This window comes from Periophthalmus magnuspinnatus, chromosome 4 (assembly GCF_009829125.3).
Source record: "Periophthalmus magnuspinnatus isolate fPerMag1 chromosome 4, fPerMag1.2.pri, whole genome shotgun sequence".
Taxonomy (NCBI): Eukaryota; Metazoa; Chordata; class Actinopteri; order Gobiiformes; family Gobiidae; genus Periophthalmus; species Periophthalmus magnuspinnatus.
The window spans coordinates 1,734,778-1,753,113 of NC_047129.1; the positions used below are offsets into that span (position 1 = coordinate 1,734,778).

Below are 18,336 nucleotides of genomic sequence, written 5' to 3' on the forward strand. Positions count from 1 at the left end.
AGGCGGATCCTTTGACGCTGGGCGCACTGTGCAGGGGGGAGTGCTACAACCAAGATAACACCGTCCTGATAGTGCAGCGGCCAGTATGGAGCTGGGATCACCGGTAAGAGCGATCCGGAGTACCAGGGTCCTGCGGGGCTCTGAGTTACAGCCCGCGATGGTTGTTATAAAGGATGGGAAGATCCACCAAATTTTGACTGACTCCAACATTTCTGGAACGGAGGTAAGCTATACTGAGCGCCCTCTGCTGGTAGAAAGATGGCAGTGGCGAATATTGAATTTATTGTCTCAGTAATCATATTTATTTGTTCTAGGTGTTAGATGTTGGAGACAGCGTGGTGATGCCAGGTCTAGTTGACAGTCATGTGCATGTGAACGAACCAGGGCGCACCACATGGGAAGGCTTCTGGACTGCCACCAGAGCAGCCGCTGCAGGAGGGGTCACAACTATTGTGGATATGCCACTGTAAAACTACACACAACACAATGTACAAAAGTGTTTAGGATATCTGCTAAATGCCTGCATCCAAGTGTTTCACATTTTCTGATTATGCAACTTGTGAACTTATATTCTATAATGCAATTTGCATATTATATTTAGATTACAAAATAATTACAAAAAAGTATTTGTGTTTGCCCTATCAGAAATAGTATCCCTCCAACCACCACACTTGAAAACTTTCAAGAGAAACTGAGAGAAGCGGCGGGCAAATGTTTTGTGGACACTGCTTTTTGGGGTGGAGTCATACCTGGAAACGAGGTACAGCGCTTTTAAGATACACAACTTGCATTGTACAATAATGATGCATTCATTTTATCTCATATTGTCTTCCTATAATAAACCAGTGAACTATCATTGTGTTGTCTGTACAGCGGGAGCTTCAGCCGATGATCAGGGCTGGAGTTGCAGGATTTAAATGCTTCATGATTCACAGTGGAGTGGACGAATTTCCCCAAGTGACTGACAGTGACCTGCACACAGCCATGAAGCAGCTGCAAGGGACTGGTACTGTGTTACTGGTAAAACACTGACAATATCATAAACACAGATTTCAACCTTTAAATGACAGTTACACAGGTTTCTTAAGCTGAAATGTGTGTGTTTGTCTAGTTTCACGCAGAAAGGGAAATCCAAGATGCAACACAGGATTTGAGAGGTAAAAATGTTAAACTCACTGTACTATTATGACATAATATCATAAACATATCACATTTTATGCATAAATGGAAGTCTGTTGAAATGCAATGATGCAAATAAGGGAGATGTTTCATTGTTGCCTAATAGTGCAAAGCTAGAAACTCATAATCTCAACTATCAAAGATACCTATGTTGAAAAATATATTAGACAAATTCATTTATATTTAGAATACTATTTCTAAATATGTTGATGCAAAATATATACCAAAATGTAAAATTGTGTTCTCTTTTTAGACCCCTGTCAGTACTCAACATTTCTGCAGTCAAGGCCTGATGAGATGGAAACTGAGGCCATTCGCATTGTCACACAGCTCTGCCTACAATACCAGTAAGAACACTAACAACTAAACAATAAAAGTTAAAAGATCAAATCATGCTCAAAGATGCACTACAAACTTGTTCTTGTAATGATAATAAGTTATGTCTAATGCCACATCGCAACAGCATCAGACAAGAGTTCCTAGTAAAAGCCTATTCTAACAGAACATGTTTTTTTTCCATTCGTATTACTTTAGAAAACAAACAATGTCAAATAAATCTTAACTCCCCTTTTAAATAAGCGTCACTTTGTTGAAGCGTGCGGTGTCATATAGTTCACCTTTCCTCTGCCCGGCCACTGAAGTTGATCCAGGAAGCTCGAGACGCAGGTGCCCCTATCACCGTGGAAACCACCCATCACTACCTCAGCCTGCGAGCAGAGGATGTACCAGCAGGGGCCACACAGTTCAAGTGCTGTCCACCAATCAGGAGCTCTGCAAATCAGGTCAACAGAACATTTTACACCATATAATTATACATTTGGAGTATCATGGTACTGTTCAAAAATGTCCTTTAGATTAGTTTAAACTTCCTTATAAATAATGTAAAAGATGAATTTTTGTGTTGTTAGGAGGAGTTATGGTCTGCATTAAAAGCCGGGGACATTGACATGGTGGTGTCTGATCACTCTCCCTGTACTCCGGACCTCAAAAGACTGGAAACCGGGGACTTTACTGAGGCCTGGGGAGGCATCTCCTCGCTGCAGTTTGGTAAGGAGTTTGAAGACAACTTTGATGCTTAAACCCTGACAGATGAGCCAGGTAGGGAAAGTACATTTATTGAGGGAAATACTGTACTGATTATTAAAAATATAAAAAATAAAAATACACACAAAAACACATATTCATTTTTATCCAATACATTTTTACAGGTTTAATTTTACAAAAAGGTAAAAAAATGCCATCAATCTAATCATGCTATTTTTGTGGCTTCCTAAATCTTTTTGGCAATCTCTCGAAATGGGTAAAGTTCACACAGAGCGTAATTATTAACTGTTCAGACAGTGTTCAAATATGAACTCATTTGAACTGTCATTCATGCACCAAATAAATGATCTAATTATTATTTTTAAGTATTATGATTAATATGTAGTGTATTTGTAATCTTTGAACCAAAAATGTTTTCTGGTGTCCTTTTCAAGCTGTCCTGATTAGAGCCAAATTGTTGTTATTCCTTTATTGCCACTTTTCTACAGTGTGTCTGCTCCTGATTCACTACTGGTCTTGTTCTATCCAGACCTAATGAGATGGATTTGTTGTAGTCCGTTTGGTCGTCCATGTTTTGCTTTTTTGTTTCACACATTTTATTTTTCTCGCTTTTCTTCTTTGTTTCTTTGTTCCCAAGTTTAATCAACAAACTGCTCATTTTGGTCCAACAATTGCACTTGAAAAGTGGCATATTGAGATGGTCCTTGGGAAACGTTTGTGTTTATTCCAGGTTTGCCTTTATTTTGGACCTCTGCCAGTCAAAGAGGTTTTGTATTGGAAGATGTGGTGAGACTTCTGAGCCAAAAAACAGCTGAGATGTGCCGCCTGGACCACATCAAGTCCAGACTCGTTCCCGGATTTGATGCAGACCTAGTCATATGGGATCCAGAGAAGGAGTTTGAGGTGAGGTTATGGAATTTGTACTTTAAAATGTATATTTATTCAGTGGTTTTGAAACTCCAAATAAAGTGAGAAATGTCTTTCACCTTTTTGCATGTTCTGCAGATAATAGAAGAAAATATCCACCACAGGAACAAGGTAAACTCATTAAGGGATTGTTGAATATATGAATTTAGTATCCAGTCGCTGTCAGCAGTAATAACACAATGGCTGCTATTCTATTTTTAAAAATACCATAAAAAGTTGAAGCCAAAATATTACCAAAATATATGTAACTAACATTTTTCTTCTTTCCCTTTGATTTCTTAAGAGAATTTAGTAGTATGTCACTATCGACTTTTTTATCCCTGTGTTTATAAATATATATATTAGTGGTTAATGAAATCATGGTTGTCTTTTAGCTGACCCCGTACCTGGGTATGAAGCTGCGGGGTACAGTCCGGGGTACGGTGGTCCGGGGGAAGCTTGTATTTTGGGAAGGACGCTTCAGCCCTGAGCCTTTGGGACAGCACCTCCTAATCCATCAGCGGAGGAACCAGGCACAACTGTGAGGGAAATGGACACACAAGTGCAATTACATGAATTCTTTTATTTTTTTTAATCATAACATGCTGTTGATTTTAATTCTACATTATAAATTTGAAGACTCTCAGTATTTCAGTCTAATGCATTCAAAATATACTGTATTAATTAACATATGTCAATAAAATTAAATCAGGAAATATTGATATAATTGCATTTTATTTAATTAATTTAATATGGAACAGTGCAGTAAATGTGTAGGTATAGTAATAGGAAATTGAGTTCAGTCTGGCAGTAAATGTGCAACAATTAGTCAGATTTATAAACAAGTGATTGCAATGTCCCTTTAAGGTTTATTGCAACAAAAGCAAAGGATTTTATTTATTTTAAACTATCTACTACTATAATGAAAACACAGTGGCCTGTTGAATGGTTAATGTGTGTTAACTGGGGCACAACAACTATGTAACAAGCCAATGATTAACATTTGTGGACACACTGCCTGACTTCCTTATCTTTGGGACAACATCGAGCCACCAAGCAGACGTCCGAGATGATCCTAAAATGTTATTGTGACACCATAGTGACGTGATCACACAAAGGGGAGTGCTTGAAGAGCAGGTTTTAACAATTTAGTCTGAGTTTGAATCTCCCAAAAGCATGTCAACTCTTACTGTTCCTCCACCACAATGTCTGAAGAGGCCACTCCACATCCCCCAGCGGCACATGTTTGGACCGGGACCCTCCAATGTCCCAGAGAGGATCCTAGAAGCAGGAACCAACCCGGTAATCGGACATATGCACCCAGAAATATTTGAGGTGAGTGAGAAAACATAGTGGAATCATTTTTTATGGCAGTATTAGAAAACAAGGAAATGTGCAAGCCATTGTGCAAGTTTGTGTAATTTTAACCACATTAACACAACCGTTTTATAGTCAAGCACAAAGCAAGATTAGGCACAAACTGAGGGATAGAGGATGATGATCACAGGGGGTAGGGTAGGCTTTCAAAGTAGCTTCAAAATGTTCACATCACATTTAAAAGGTTCATCAAGTTGTTTTAAAACAAGAATGTGAAACAATTAGATTAACTACCCTGTAGACATTTGTGTTGCAGAAAAATACATTCATTTATAGCTTAAAGTTGAACTCGCAAGCAATTAAAATTTTGACAAATTCTTCACACATTTCTAAATTTAAGGTTAAATTGATGATGACAATGCCTTTAAATGTGTACTGACAGGTAATGAATGACATCAAAAGTGGGATCCAGTACATGTTCCAGACTCAGAATAAAATTACATTTGCGGTGAGTGGGACGGGCCACACGGCAATGGAGTGTGCCATTTTTAACGCTGTGGAACCTGGAGAGCGTGTCCTGAGTGCGGTCAATGGAATCTGGGGAGAGAGGGCAGCTGACATGGCCGAGAGGATAGGTACATAAAAATACATAAACCAGTATATTTGAATTATTGTTTGCTCAGCTATCTTAATAATTTCAGGTGTGTAATTGTAAAAAAAAAAAAAAAAAAAGTTTGACAAAACAATATTTAATGAGGGGGTTATTGGGCTATATATTGACCAAGTATTTTGCTCAACCTTGAGGTGCCAAGGTAAACACTATTGTAGCGCCCCCTGCTGGATTCTTCAGTCTAGAAGAAATTGAGCAGGTACACCTTTACAATACATACAAACAGTTTTAGAATATACAATAGTATGACAGGGCAATTACAGTAACAGACTGTTTAATCTTGATCCACAGGCGTTGTCAAAATACAGACCTGTGCTGCTGTTTGTCACTCATGGAGAGTCATCAACTGGAGTCCTGCATCCTTTAGATGGCATTGGAGAACTCTGTCACAAGTGAGATAGAATAAGGTTTATAACGTTATATTCAAATGATAAAGTGTGAGTTTACTTCTTGTTAAAGTCTAAAATTATCAGGTGTAAATAATACTAATTATTGATGTATTATTTCTTCAGATATAATTGCTTGTTACTTGTTGATTCCGTGGCAGCGATGGGAGGAGCACCTTTGTATATGGACAAGCAAGGTGAGCACCAAGCCTCGCTGATTATACTGCATTGATACTTTTAAATTCTGTTCTTAGTTTTCCAATGGTAGCGATGTTGAAATAGCAAAATATTGTGTCTTTTCTTTGCTAGAACAACATTAACACCATGCATAATTTTAGTTACGTTTAAGATTTGGAGTATGCGACATTTCACGCAGTGCAGTATCCTTGTTTGCAGAGATAGACATTTTATACACAGGATCACAAAAGGTTCTAAACGTTCCTCCTGGCTCAGCTCCCATCTCCTTCAGTGAAAGAGCATGGTAAGAGCATGACTTTGTTCTTTGTAATTATTATATGCAAAATTACATACTAAATTTAATTTGCTCACAGTAAGAAAATATTCAGCCGCAAAACCAAACCAGTTTCTTTCTTTTTGGATCTGACCTGGCTGGCAAACTACTGGGGATGTGACCAAAAGCCGGCAAGATTGTAAGATTAAAAGAAAAAAAGCAAAACATTATGACCACAGACCACTGCCATAACACTGATTGTATTTGAATAATGCATTAAATGGGGGCAATATTTTGGGAAGTAAGTGATGATTTTGTCATCAAAGCTGAGAGAGCTAGAAAATTATATAGGATCGTTTGGCTACAAAGTCAGAGTAATTACCATCTAAAAAAATGCAGTACAGTACCTTTGAGTTGAGGTGCAAACAAAGCTGAGTAAAAACATAAGGCTAATAATGTAATCTATAAGGCTATGAAGTGATAATACTGCACAGTTGGGGTAGTGTTATGGGATGGCACATTAAGCAAGTAGTCATAATGTTAAGCCTGATTGGTATAATGAATGAAACACTAATAGTAGACAATACATATTTCATCACAGATATCACCATACTGGGCCCATCACGGCTTTTTACACATTGAGGGAAGGCCTGGCAGTCCTTGCTGAAGAGGTGGGAAATAATTAGATTATACATAATTATATAAATAATTAGATTTCCTGGAAATTGTAGCATTTTAAATTTTGTGACTATAACTCTCAGGGGCTTGAAAATTCCTGGAAAAGGCATGAGTCAGTGGCTGAGTATTTCCACAGTGGACTAGAGTGCATGGGCCTAAAGCTATTTGTCAAGGAAAAAGTCAGTGCATAATTGAATGTAACTTTACAATGTAAGCTAAATTTTCACTATTCAGTATGACTGCAATGTTTTTGTTTTTTGTTTTTTTCCCATCAGAAAGCCAGATTACCAACTGTCACTACCATTGTTGCTCCACATGGATATGACTGGAAAGAAATCACAGCATACATAATGAAAGCTCATAATTTAGAGATATCAGGAGGCCTAGGTCCCTCTGTTGGTCTGGTAAGAACATAACAATTGCGTTAGCCTAGATCTTTTATGAATCTTCTGGTTTTTTTCTCATTCTCAGGTCTTGCGTGTTGGACTGATGGGATGTAACAGCACTAAGGCCAATGTCGACATGATTTTGGCTGCTCTCAAAGATGCTCTGAAACACTGCCACAAGAGCAAAGTGTAATTTTACAATGAAGTGTCTAGAAGTAATAAATAATGTATAAAAATATCTGGAAATTTTGTTATTGATTGTAGGTATTCTTCAATAGGTGTGTGTGTGTGTGTGTGTGTGTATATATATATATATATATTTATATATATATATATATATATATATATATATATATATATATATATATATATATATATATATATATACACACACACACACACAGAGCAAACCAAGCAGGTGGCACACTCTTCACCCTCACACTTTCATCTTATTTTATTTTTACTGTGGTGATGCAGCCTATCCTGTTTCTATTGGATTGCTGCTATAATAGATAGATCATTGCAAGTCTATGTTGTTTTACGCTTTTACGTTATTATTATTATTATTATTATTATTATTATTATTATTATTATTATTATTATTATTATTATTATTACAAATCTCTTGCGTCATAAACGTGAGTCAGCAGAAGCGTGTAGGGAGGAGCGCCTTTTATTGACCCATAACCTGACAGCAGAGAGGAATTACCCAGTCTTAGGGTATATACAGAGCTTTTTTATCCAGAGTTTTGTCACGTTATGAGCTCAGATTTGGATGAACAACAAGATGAAATACTCGCTCTTCTCAGTATATTCGAGCCGGAGGAGTTTGTCTGGAATGAGCCGAAGTCTTCCGGGGAAATCCGAGTGTGCGTGGAGCTACCTACACGTTTTACTGTGGCGCTAAAACAAGGTAAAAATAATAAAACTACTGCTGTTTGACTAAAAAGTTGCTGTTTTGCGGTTTTCCATCTTTTTGTGACGCTAAAACAAATCACAACCCACGTGACCGCGCTTTTAACTTCCTGGTTTGTAGTCCTACGTCACAAGTCAGGCAGTACCCAGGCTTACTGCTGTTGTCATGGTAACGGTAAATATGCCACTGGCTGGAATATCAGAGTAGATATTATTGCTTTGTCTGGAATGTTCCATAGTATGACATTAAACAAATCCATTTTGCATTTATTCGTTTTTTTTCTTACGTCAAAAATACCTTAAAATCCTGCTTTCTTACTGTGTGTGGCGTGACGTCTCCACAGGCACACCAGCAACCAGCTTGTTGTTAGGTGAATAGAGAAGTTTAATGCCATACTGTGGAACATTCTAGGAAAAGTATCATATTTTAAAGGGTTAGACAGGGACTATTCTTTGTATTGTTGTTTTATCTTGCATATATCGCTATCTGGGCACACTCTAAAAGGTTATGTTATAGTAATTAGCTTGGACTTAGGGCCCTAAATATGATATTAGATAAGGATCATACACATTACCTAAGTTAACCTTCTACTGTTTCATTGTCTGCATTTTTACCAAATCTATCAGACTTTTGTTATCTAGTCTTTGTTTAACCTTAAGGAGACACACTGAGCCAATATGAAATCTCTTCTCTTCCACCTCTACGCCTGACCTTTGACCTGCCTGAGGATTACCCATCATGCTCTCCTCCTGCCTTCACTCTCAACTGCTCTTGGCTCACCACAAAGCAGGTATAGAAAATGACGTTTATTTGTGCTGTGGTTGGATAAAAAGTATTTAATGTGTCTTGTCACTAATGGAGCTCAATAGTCCCACCCACACTGAAGTCCGCTCCTGTTCTGAAACTACATTTCTCAGTAATTTTTCCCATAGACTTTTCAAGTTCAAAGACATTGCACATGCTAGCCACCTATGTGCTAACTAATATCCATAGCACAGTTGTTTTCAGTCCAAAAAGCACATTTTAAAATGCAAGATTCAAACATTCATTCTTGTTTTTAATAACTTAGCTGTTTATAAAGTTTAATAAACAGATTTTAAATAAAATGAAGAAAAAGTCCTGTCGTCATTAGTTACCACATAGCTGATTAGCCTTGAGCAAGCTTTCAAACTTTAATTTTTTTTTCAGGAAGTCTATGGGAAAGATGAATGTGAATTTTACTCCCAGAACCAGGGGGTGAGCTTTACTGTTGAGCTCTAGAGGCCCATATGGTAAATGTAGTACTACAAAGTACATTTTTTACAGATAATGCAAACCACTATTTCTTACCCATCCCATTAATATCCCTTTAAGACTTAAATGTGCAAATATGTTCAGTTGTCAGTGCTGGAATGTTCCACCACATGGCATTAAACTCATCAATTCAATTATAGCTGTTTTTCTTTCTAGAAAAAATAACTTGAGAAGACATGCATTCTTACAGTTAGCAGGGTCTCCACAGATATGCTTAATGCTATACTGTGGAACATTCTGCACAAAGCAATAACATCTCTATGGAGACAAGCAGGTGGCCAAGACTTCACCAGAAAAGTTACATACTGTACCTTTTAAATATGATTATGTTGTATTGTTTTACCATCTCATTGTATAATAGGAAACAAGTCATACACTTATTTTTTCTTTTTTCTTCTGTTTCCCCAAGCTATCTTTACTTTCTGCTCATCTCAATGACCTGTACCAGACCACAGGTGGCGCTGTTGTGCTTTTCTCCTGGGCCCAGTTCCTCAAATATGAGATTTTAAGCTTTTTCGGCATCACTGATATTTTGGAGATACCATCAAATGGAGTGCATAAATCTGGTACAAACTTAGACAACTCTGACAATAAAGATTTGACTTTGGAAGATAACAAATTGAATATTGCATCTTCTACTAATTGTAATGGAGGAGCCTCAGAGGTTGCCAGATTTGAAGCTCAAATCACTGCAACTTTGGAGACGCCCTCAAATGGAGTGAATGAATCCAGTACCAACTTGGACAACTCCGATGATAAAGATTCGACTTTGGAAGAAAACAAATTGAAGACTGCATGTGCTGCAAACTGTGATGAAAGAGGCTCAGAGATTTCCAAATTGGAAGCGCAAATCCCTCTTTCTCTATCCTTGGGACAAGAGCTCCTGTCCCAGCTGTTGATCCACGATGCTGCCCAGAAAGAGAAGGCGTTTTCCAGGGAACAGTTTGAATGCGGAGTGTGCTTTGGGAATTGGCTAGGCTCAGAGTGCATTCAGATAACTGAATGTGGACATGTTTTTTGCCGTACTTGTCTCGCAGATTTTTGCAAATTTCAAATCCAGAATGGAAACGTGACAGACGTTAAGTGTGCTCAGACTGATTGTAAAGCTGCCCCCACACCTGCGCAGGTAGCTTTTAACTATAATAATAATAATAATAATATTTTTTCTGAATAAGAAAATATATACTTTCTTTTGCAAACACCCAGATAATTTTCTTTTGTGCTGTTTTTAGGTGAGAAGTCTTGTTGGCGAGGAGCTGTTCAGCCGCTACGACCGCCTCCTTCTTCAGTCCACTCTCGACTCTATGCCTGGTAAAACTCTTAAAGGGTCCATATCACACTGTTTTCTGATCTATGTTATAATGTAGTTTCCTCATCCAAATGTTTCATTCACACATGTTTAACACACAAACCCTGCATATTTAGCCTGAGTTGTTCTCTCAAACTGAAAACACTGCTCCACCTTGTGATGTCATGTGGTAATAAAGGAAGTGCTCAGCTTTGTTTTTAAACTCAATACACCTTCACTAGAATCATTTGGTTCATCTGAGCTCAGGAATTGCCCATCTCTCTCTGAACAAAAGGTAAACAGAAGCTGTTAATTTGAAAACTACCACCATATGACATCACAAGCTGTAACAAAGCGTTTTGAGCTTTGGAGATATAGACAGGGTAATAATAAAAGATTAGTTAAACATGTGTGATGGAAACAAAACACAACTTCAGGTATGTTTTTGATGAGGTAACAACATTATAACATGATTTAAAGCTCACAAGAGTCAGTTTTGTGTAATATAGGACCTTTAAATATATACACTCAATAGTATAATTTTGCATATTTCCAAAACATGTGTCCTCTGTCTCTGTGTGTATCAGATGTGGTCTACTGCCCACGTCCATCCTGTGCCTCTCCTGTCCTCTCCGATTCCTCCAGCTCCATGGGTCTTTGCACCGTCTGCAGCTTTTCCTTCTGTGTCCTCTGTAAGAAGACCTACCACGGGACTGAGGCCTGCTACACTCCAGGCCCCAGGGAAGAGAGGGCAAAGGGGGCTGAAGGGCAGACTGAACCCTACGCCCCAATACCACAGTCACAAGGTACATTGTGCAGTTTTTTTTTCCTGTTTTAAGACCGTTAAACACTGTCACGCTGTTTTCTGATCTTTGATATAATGTTGTTTCCTCATCATAAACATACCTGAAGTTGTGTTTTGTGTCATTCGCACACATTTAACACAGAAAGCCTGCATATTTAGTCTGGGTTCTTCTCTCAAACAGAAACGGAAAACAGACTGATTGATGATTGGCTGCAGGTGTTGGGGTTTAGTTTGCGAGGGTTCAGATCAGAGAGAGTCCGTTTAGGTTAACGGTCCTGTCTTACAAAATTGTCTTGAGCTTTTAACCATGTTAAAATGTTGTTTCCTCTTCAACAACATACCTCGAGTTGTATTTGTTTCAGTCACACATGTTTGAGTAACCCTTTATTATTAGTCTGTCTACATCTCCAACGCTCAAAATGTTCTGTTCCTTCTTGTGAGATCATGAAGTGGTAGTTTTCAAGATAACAGCTACCTTTTACCTTTACTTCAGTAGAGATCATAAATTCTAGGGCTGAATTTATCCAAATGATTCTAGTGAAGGTGTATGTAGTGTAAAAACACTGTGGAGCACTTCCTGTATTACCATATGACATCACAAGGTGGAATTGTTTTCAGTTTGAGAGAAGAACTCAGGCTAAATCTGCAGGGTTTGGAGTTAAACATGTGTGAATCAAACAAAGCACAATTCCAGGTCTTTTTGTGATGAGGAAACAACATTATAACAGATCAGAAAATAGCGTGATATGGGCCCTTTAAACAGCACATCTTCAGGAGCCTGTGATAAATACAAGCAATAATCAGCTGCATAAAGTTATCCATATTAGTTGGCATGTGCTTTGTGTTTTGTGCAGTGGGCAGGATGGCTCTGTGGGACGACTACTCCAGTGGGGGCAGAAAGAGACAGAGGGTCCTGGAGGACAGGTACGGCAGAAGGACTTTACTGGGGTTCCTGGAGAGCTGCCTGACCTCAGACTGGATTAGAGTCAACACCAAGAACTGTCCTCACTGCTTCAGCCGCATCCAGGTCAGAACACGTTTGCATGTTTTTTTTTAATAATTATTATTTGGTTTGGTGGGATATTAACTGTGGTAAATATTTATATAGTTTAATATCAATTAAGTGACAGTTTGACCTAAAAAGTTCAGAAGAAAAGTAGAAAAAAAAAAAACAGGAAGTACTGCTTAGTTAAAAAAAACAAAAACAAAAACAAACCTCTACCTTTGTCATCAACACTAAAATTCCACCCAAAATGCAGGAACAGTTTACAAGCAGCTAGTTTGAGTTTAAACCTTCATTTAGTAAAGTAAAGGTGTTATTATTTATTTTTATTAGTCTAAACTGCCAGTTTGAAGCCATGTTAACGTTATTGTTGCTAGGTAACAGTTATGAAATTACCGTATCTGTTGCCTGTGTCCAACCAGGAAGTAAAATGAAAAATTTCAGTTAAATAGAAAAAAAAAAAGATTCTTTAGTAAAATATTAAATATAATTAAGTTGAAATGAGAAATGTGATCTGTCTTACGCACTTTAAATATACAATATATTGTTGCTACTGGAGCGCAACAGTGAACACCCATAGTAAATCTTCTATAAATTTTTCCAATTCAAATATTAAGAGTTCCAAGACATCGGGGAGGCTAATCTACGTGCTAAGCTACGTGCTAACTAGTTGTGTGTTAACAAGTCTCGATAACAAGGTGGTTTTAAGTCCAAAAAGCACATTTAAAACACATGATTTGACAAAATGCTGTAATAACTTAGCGGTTTATAAAGTTTCAGAGACAAGTTTTACATAAAATGATAGATCTTGTGGTCATTAGTTACCACAGAGCTGATTAGCCCTGAACAAACTTTCAGACTTTTAATTTTTTTTTTTTTTTTTGGAAAGTCTATGGGAAAAAATGTATGAGAAATGTACTTCTGGGACTGGGGGATGGGTGGTCACTGCTGAGCTTCATATCGGCCAAAATGTGGGATGTGTTATATGTATATTTGTATTCGTGTGATAGTCTAATTTACTTTTTTAAAATTATTTTCAGAAAACTGAAGGCTGTAACCGCATGACCTGCTCGTGGTGCCGCCGCTTCTTCTGCTGGAACTGTTTAACTAAAACTCCTGGTTCTGAGCACTTCAGATACTACTGTCCATTATATCCGTGGCTCAGACCCCCAGCGTCCCCTCTTACCCCGACCACCCCCTACTGACGCTACCGCCTCTTATTTAATCATTACAAATCTGTTTACTTGTAGGTTGCCAACTGTAACTATTTTTCCTATTGATCACACTGTACTTTGCCATGAAATATCCAAATGGTAAATGCACAAATACTGAATCTGATCATTTCTATTAGTGACTAAACTTAAAAAAAAGTCACTGAATTACATTACAAAAGTCTGCATTTGAGCAATATTCATTTTAACCTCATCTGCATTAAATATTATTGGCCTATAGAATGTTGTGACGTCATCTGAAACCCAGCAATATAAATTAGACTAGGCCTATGCGTTTCATTAAAACACAGTGAACATAATTGTATTTCAGATTGTACAAAAAAATGTTTACTTTGTTTTTTAAAATTTTGGATTAGTCATAATATAGTATAATTTTGTTTCCCTGGTTGGAAACAATCAAAATGACGCAATATTTATGATTGCCCATAGACTATATATATATATATATATATATATATATATATATATATATATATATATATATATATATATATATATGTAAATGGACATAGCTAACCTGTTAGCCGCTGTGTTCCTAATAGGAAGTGAGCATGGATGTAACTCCTACTCCATCAACTCTGGCTCCATTCACTTTCTATTGAAAAACTGTCACTCCTCTCTCTCTAACTGGTGCTCACTGCTAAACTCGCAGTCACAATTTCTAATATGGACCTTGGCTCCAAATGAGCTTCATTTGACTGGAGCTATGGGTGATGTCACACTCATTCAGTCCACTTCTTTATACAGTCCATGGATTAGACTGAAAAATAATATTTAATAATAATAATACAACTTCTTTCTAGCATTAAATGCAGGTTTAAACTGACAAAAATGTCTTCCTTGTGCGTAAATTATCAGTGCATTTTGAATGAAATGTTTTATTTATTTGTATTGTGATTTTAATATGTATTTCGTGTTCTATGAAGCACTTTAATTACCTTGTGGACAAATTGTGCTCCTTGTGGCCTTTCATAAATTCAAATCTGGAGCAGCACTTAATCACTGTTAAAATGTCCCACTGATTGAAATGTGCTCAGGTCAGGTCTATGCTCCACTCTCACTAATGCAGAAGCTTGTTTACAGCAGCAGGTCTAATTCTTCACAGTGGACATATCATGCTGTGTTTTGGGCTTTATATGATGCCTTCACATTCTAATCTAGAGGATCATGTTTTAACCTCGAGCTTCCCTAGGACCCCCCATTTCACTTAATTCACTTAATGCTGTGGAGATTAAATTTTGTGGAAAGGCCTAATTCATGTTGAAGATTTTAGTAAAAAATATGCTTGCTACTGTATTGGAACACTCTGTAAAATCACTGTAAATTAATATTTTTCATACTTTTTTTGACTAAATCCATTTATCCATTTCTGCTCTAATCAAAAATATTTTTTAAAAGAACCTATGTATATTTAACCATTTAAGTGCATAGTACACAAAAGGCCTTTCAGAAAACAGAAGGCAGGGTATAATGGGGAACATTTTTCTATGTGTCCCAGGAAGCTTCAGGTTTGTCTAAAATTTTGATGCTACACAAAAACTAAAAATGCCACAGTTTAAAATCTGAGGCGTTCTTCATGTTGATTATACTGGGGCCTTGAAAAAACTGCAAAATGATTTAACTTATTTTTTAGTCTTTACGTAAAAAGGGGAATATAACAAATCTTCAGTTATCTTTTTTGAAAACAAGTGAAATTTGTCAGTTTTGGTATTTTTTATTGGGTTTTCAATTTTCATTTTTCCTTATGTTGAAACTTTCAAAAAATGGTAAAAAAATGGTAAAAAAAAAAGTTTTCTCAATAAAATATGTTTGTTTTATTGTCATTGCAGATACCAGTTTTGTTGCATGTGGATAGGCCCAGTAATTAGAGATATTAACCATCAACCAGGGCAACAACTCTGCAATCTGACAGTTAAACGGCAATTTCTACCATCTTTTCTTCCATCAAATCCAGCCGTTTCAATTCAGTTGATTAAAAACAAAAATACATCATATTTTATATCAGATATAAGTGATTTCCTCATTGAGAATAAAGCTGCTCACTTGCTACTACATCTTGATGTTTCTTCCTGGTGATTAGGGTTGTCAAAAGTATAGAAAATCAGATACTAATCGATACTGAAACTAGTATCAAAACTAGATACTCATATGAGCGGGAATCGATACTAAAAACATCACATTCACAGGAAAGAAATAAACCTTGTAGCAGCTTGTATAATTTTAGACAATATTTGTCCGCTGATCCGAAGGTTGGCGGTTCAAATCCCACTCCTCACGTGAACATCATTGTTTGAGCGCTCAGACAAACTAACAACTAAGGTGTTTCAATCGGCTGTTCATTTATTGTAGCTCATGATTTTTTAACAATATGGTAGATTTAGAATAGTTTTTGTGGCTTAAACCTGCTCTTGGGTTTTTGTGTCAGTCGCATAAATTAGTTTCAATATTATCGTTTCTCACATATCTTTGCTTCAGCGATATATATATATATATATATCAAACTTCAAAATGTGTTACCGTGACAGGCCTACATGGCAGTTACTCTTTAAAAAGTGATCGTGTGTTTGCAGTTTTTGAATGCTTGTCCAATAATAGAGCTGCAAGTTTAAGGTCAACGAAATCAAAATCATAATTTGAATGAACATAATTAGCCAAACACAAAGGCTGCAGTTTTTCCTCCACAAACAACAAAATATCTTATTCTGTAAAAAACTGCTAAGCCTGTAGTTTATATCAGTACAAACGTGTTATTAAAGGCAGTGGTGGGACATAGTAAAGTACTATACTTAAGTAAACTATAGATACCTAAAGTATACTCAAGTAGATTTTAAAGTGTATACATTTTACTTTTACTTTACTACATTTGAGAGCAGTATCTGTACTTTCTACTCCATTACATTTTGAATTGAACTGAAAAGTAAAAGTAGTTTTTCTTACTGTTTGAGACCTGCTGAAAAGGCTTACGGTTTATTTTTAACATGTTCATAATTTGAGCAAACAAAAATACACAAATAAAAACAGCTACAAAAAAAAAAAAAAAAAAAAATTTTTATTGTTTCTGTTGAACAAAATCCAGCACACATCTTTATCAAAATCACTATATTTGAAGCTTTATAAAACCTCAAAATCTGCGCAAAAGACTTTTACTATTTAAGTACATTTTAAAACGTGTACTTTAATACTTTTACTTACATTGATTTTTTTCAAGTGATACATTTACTTGAGTATTTTTTTTCTCCAGTATCTATACGTTTACTTAAGTACCAAAACTGAGTACTTCTTCCATCACTATTGAAATGTGATTGTTGTATAAATGTGTAGTTCAGTTCATATTTCAGTCTTTTTGTAAGTTCTTTCGTGTTTAAAATGTGAACTTTGAACAGAATTCTATCAAAAAACATAAATCACAAATATAATTTCAATTCTTGTCAGAAAAATCACAATAAGATATTTTTCCCAAATCGTTCAGCCCTACTCTTACTTTTCCATCATCTTTTTGTTTCCATGGAGATGTAAATTCTTTGCCTGGAATGTTCCACAGTATGGCCTAAAATGTACCTAAATTGGAATTAATTCATGATAAGTTTATTGCTCTAGATACCTTAAAAACATGCATATTTGACCTGTCACTCGGCCTGGTGTCTCCACAGTGATACCTACGTTGGAAATCACATTGTATGATTTTTTGAATAATTTATTTGTATGTTACTGCTGCAAATAAGTATTTGAACACCTGTCTATCAGCTAGAATTCTGACCCTCAAAGACCTGTTAGTCCACCTTTAAAAAGTCCACCTCCACTCCACTTATTGTCCTAAATTAGAAGCTCCTGTTTGAGGTCGTTAGCTGCATAAAGACACTTGTCCACCCCATACAATCAGTAAGACTCCAACTACTAACATGGCCAAGACCAAAAAACTGTCAAAATGCACAAGAGACAAAATTGTAGACCTTCACAAGGCTGGAAAGGGCTACGGGGCAACTGCCAAGCAGCTTGGTGAAAAAAAATCCACTGTTGGAGCAATTATTAGAAAATTTGAAAAATCTCCCTCGGACTGGGGCTCCATGCAAGATCTCACCTCGTGAGGTCTCAATGATCCTAAGAAAGGTGAAGAATCAACCCAGAACTACACAGGAGGAGCTGGTCAATGACCTGAAAAGAGCTGGGACCACCGTTTCCAAGGTTACTGTTACTAAGACACTAAGATGTCATGGTTTAAAATCATGCAAGGCACGGAAGGTTCCCCTGCTTAAACCAGCACATGTCCAGACCCGTCTTAACTTTGACAATGACCATTTGGACGATCCAGAGGACTCATGGGAGAAAGTCATGTGGTCAGATGAGACCAAAATAGAACTTTTTGGTCTTAATTCCACTCGTCGCGTTTGGAGGAAGAAGAATGATGAGTACCATCCAAAGAACACCATCCCTACTGTGAAGCATGGAAGTGGAAACATCATGCTTTGGGGGTGTTTTTCTACACATGGGACAGGACGACTTCACTGTATTAAGGAGAGGATGACCGGGGCTATGTATAGTGAGATTTTGGGAAACAACCTCCTTCCCTCAGTTAGAGCATTGAAGATGGGTCATGGCTGGGTCTTCCAACATGACAATGACCCGAAGCACACAGACAGGATAACCAAGAGGGGCTCTGTAAGAAGCATATCAAGGTTCTGCAGTGGCCTAGCCAGTCTCCAGACCTAAACCCAATAGAAAATCTTAGGAGGGAGCTCAAACTCTGTGTTTCTTAGCGACAGCCCAGAAACCTGACTGATCTAG

General features: G+C 37.0%; 3 protein-coding genes across 3 annotated transcripts; all 3 read left to right on the forward strand.

The window, feature by feature from the left end:
* The first annotated feature begins 73 nt into the window (after positions 1-73).
* Positions 74-3,849, forward strand: zgc:103559 (Allantoinase, mitochondrial). The gene is made up of 11 exons (XM_033965686.2): positions 74-223; positions 315-466; positions 646-760; positions 874-1,020; positions 1,112-1,157; positions 1,433-1,526; positions 1,775-1,961; positions 2,088-2,226; positions 2,954-3,126; positions 3,229-3,261; positions 3,525-3,849. Exons 1-11 carry the CDS (start codon positions 86-88, stop codon positions 3,672-3,674), a joined length of 1,374 nt encoding a protein of 457 aa, XP_033821577.1. The 5' UTR covers positions 74-85; the 3' UTR covers positions 3,675-3,849.
* A 297-nt stretch (positions 3,850-4,146) lies between these two features.
* Positions 4,147-7,252, forward strand: agxta (alanine--glyoxylate and serine--pyruvate aminotransferase a). The gene is made up of 11 exons (XM_033965690.2): positions 4,147-4,464; positions 4,889-5,081; positions 5,251-5,315; positions 5,408-5,508; positions 5,629-5,699; positions 5,899-5,983; positions 6,054-6,152; positions 6,555-6,624; positions 6,715-6,810; positions 6,907-7,035; positions 7,103-7,252. Exons 1-11 carry the CDS (start codon positions 4,306-4,308, stop codon positions 7,208-7,210), a joined length of 1,176 nt encoding a protein of 391 aa, XP_033821581.1. The 5' UTR covers positions 4,147-4,305; the 3' UTR covers positions 7,211-7,252.
* A 473-nt stretch (positions 7,253-7,725) lies between these two features.
* Positions 7,726-14,002, forward strand: LOC117370292 (E3 ubiquitin-protein ligase RNF14-like). The gene is made up of 7 exons (XM_033965685.2): positions 7,726-7,930; positions 8,593-8,723; positions 9,636-10,352; positions 10,459-10,537; positions 11,102-11,320; positions 12,174-12,346; positions 13,363-14,002. The coding sequence occupies exons 1-7, from the start codon at positions 7,777-7,779 to the stop codon at positions 13,525-13,527; spliced, it is 1,638 nt and encodes a 545-aa protein (XP_033821576.1). The 5' UTR covers positions 7,726-7,776; the 3' UTR covers positions 13,528-14,002.
* Positions 14,003-18,336: the final 4,334 nt, after the last annotated feature.